At 43.5% G+C, this 2,789-nt stretch overlaps 1 protein-coding gene across 1 annotated transcript; it reads left to right on the forward strand.

The window, feature by feature from the left end:
- Window positions 1-256: 256 nt before the first annotated feature.
- LOC102407328 (olfactory receptor 18-like) lies at window positions 257-1,213 on the forward strand. Its single transcript, XM_006057449.3, has one exon. The coding sequence runs from the start codon at window positions 284-286 to the stop codon at window positions 1,211-1,213; it is 930 nt and encodes a 309-aa protein (XP_006057511.2). The 5' UTR covers window positions 257-283.
- The last annotated feature ends 1,576 nt before the right edge of the window (window positions 1,214-2,789 follow it).

Below are 2,789 nucleotides of genomic sequence, written 5' to 3' on the forward strand. Positions count from 1 at the left end.
ATTTGAGCAAATTACAGGAGATAGTGGAGGACAGAGGGGCCTGGCATGCTACAGTCCATGAGGTTGCAAAGAGTTGAACATGATTTAGCAACTGAACAACAATAGCAAAACATGTGTTCACAGCTAAGAAGTATTGCTGAAGACCATGGGATGTATGGTCTTCAAGCCTAAACATTTTATTTGTGACCTGCTTAAATCCAAAGCATAGACATTTATCTGGGTCCCTCTACAATTGATTTGTTTATTGAATATTCTCTTCTTTTTCAAAAGGTGTTTCATCAACATGGAACCACATAATCTAACAGGTATCTCAGAATTCCTCCTCCTGGGCCTCTCAGATGATCCAGAACTTCAGCTCCTCCTCTTTGGGCTCTTCCTGTCCATGTACCTGGTCACCATCCTTGGGAACCTGCTCATCATCCTGGCTGTCGCCTCTGATTCCCACCTCCACTCCCCCATGTACTTCTTCCTTTTTAACCTATCATTGACTGATGTCAGTTTCACCACCACCACCATCCCTAAGATGCTAGTGAATCTCCAGACACACAGCAAATCCATCACCTATGCAGGGTGCCTATCTCAGGTGACCGTCTTTTCTCTTTTTGTATGTTTGGAGAGTCTCCTTCTGACAGTGATGGCCTATGACCGGTTGGTGGCCATTTGTCACCCCCTACACTATCTGGTCATCATGAACCCCCGCCTCTGTGGCTTGTTTGTCTTGGTGTCATTTTCCATCAGCCTTTTGACCTCCCTGTTGCACTATTTGGTAATGTCACAGCTTACCTTCTGTGCAGAAGTGGAAATCCCTCATTTCTTTTGTGACCTTTCTCAACTCCTCAACCTTGCCTGTTCTGACACCTCCACCAATAACATATTAATCTACTTCATTGGTACAATCTTTGGTGGAATTCCACTCTCAGGAATCCTTTACTCATATACTCAAATTATGTCCTCCATTCTGAGAATCTCATCATTAGGTGGGAGGTATAAAGCCTTCTCCACCTGTGGCTCTCACCTGGTAGTTGTTTGCTTATTTTATGGAACAGGCCTTGGTGTGTATCTCAGCTCAGCTGCCTTGTCTTCCCCCAGGAAGGGCGCAGTGGCCTCAGTGATGTACACTGTGGTCACCCCTATGCTGAACCCCTTCATCTACAGTTTGAGGAATAAGGACATCAAGAGTGCCCTCTGGAAGATTATCAGCAGAATAGCCTAAGGTCAACATCCATGTTATCTTCTTTCTATTCATTTTCCATTCATAGGACTGGGAAAGGCAGCAAGGTCAATCACGTGCAAGAAGAAATTCTGATCTGCAGTCCCATAGCATATCTATGTCTTTCTGGATCTGCTTGCTGTTTACACATTTTTTTCCCTCCAGTTCAGTTCAGAAACTCAGTCATGTCTGACTCTTTGTGACCCATGGACGGCAGAACACTAGGCTTCCCTGTCCATCACCAACTCCCGGAGCTTACTCAAACTCATGTCCATCGAGACGGTGATGCCATCCAACCATCTCATCCTCTGTCATCCCGTTCTCCTCCTGCCTTCAATCTTTCCCAGCATCAGGGTCTTTTCCAATGAGTCAGTTCTTCACATCAGGTGGCCAAATTATTGGAGTTTTAGCTTCAGCATCAGTCTTTCCAATGAATATTCGGGACTGATTTCCTTTAGGATGGACTGGTTGGATCTCCTTGCAGTCCAAGGGATGCTCAAGAGTCTCCTCCAACACCACAGTTCAAAAACATCTATTCTTCAGCGCCCAGCTTTCTTTATTGTCCAACTCTCACATACATACATGACTACTGGAAAAACCATAGATTTGACCAGATGGACATTTGTTGGCAAAGTAATGTCTCTGCTTTTTAATATGCTGTCTAGCTTGGTCATAGCTTTTCTTCCAAGGAGCAAGTGTCTTTTAATTTCATGGCTGCAGTCATCATCTGAAGTGATTTTGGAGCCCCCCAAAATAAAATTTCTCACTGTTTTCATTGTTTCCCTATCTGCTGGCCATGAAGTGATGGGACCAGATGCAATGATCTTCATTTTCTGAATATTGAGTTTTAAGCCAACTTTTTCACTCTCCTCTTTCACTTTCTTCAAGAGGCTCTTTAGTTCCTCTTGCTCTCTGCCATAAGGGTAGTGTCACTTGCATATCTGAGGTTATGGATATTTCTCCTGGCAATCTTGATTCCAGATTTCTCCTCTTAGAATAAGTTTAATGTAATTGAGAGCTTATTTGGACACCTCTATGAGTCATATCCCTTCCAGGATTTTGCATACACAGCAGTATATTCTTTTCACTTTCATCATGTACTACTCAAGACTCTTCATAATGGGTAGTCTTGTCTCTATCATTGCAAAATAATCATAGCTCCCTCTTTCTTGGGAGGGAGAAGTTTACTACTTACGTACTTTTTCTATGATTTTTCCCCTATGTATTAGGTGAATCTAAACCCTAACTTGCTTCCCAGGTGGTGCTAGTGGTAAAGAACCCACCTGCCAATGCAGGACATAAGAGACACGGGTTCGATCCCTGGTCAGGAAGATCCACAGAAGGAGGGCATGGCAACCCACTCCAGTATTCTTGCCTGGAGAATCCCCATGGATGGAGGAGTCTGGTGGGCTATAGTTCATAGTGCTGCAAAGAGTCAGACATGACTGAAGCGACTTAGCATACATGCATACAAACCCTAACTTAATGACCAAGGCATTTAATATATTTTTGCTCCTTAAGGATTTTTGAGCAAATGGCATGACTACTTCACTTCATTTCCAAGCCAGAGTATTTTGAC

Source organism: Bubalus bubalis, chromosome 9 (assembly GCF_019923935.1).
Source record: "Bubalus bubalis isolate 160015118507 breed Murrah chromosome 9, NDDB_SH_1, whole genome shotgun sequence".
In the NCBI taxonomy this organism is placed as follows: Eukaryota; Metazoa; Chordata; class Mammalia; order Artiodactyla; family Bovidae; genus Bubalus; species Bubalus bubalis.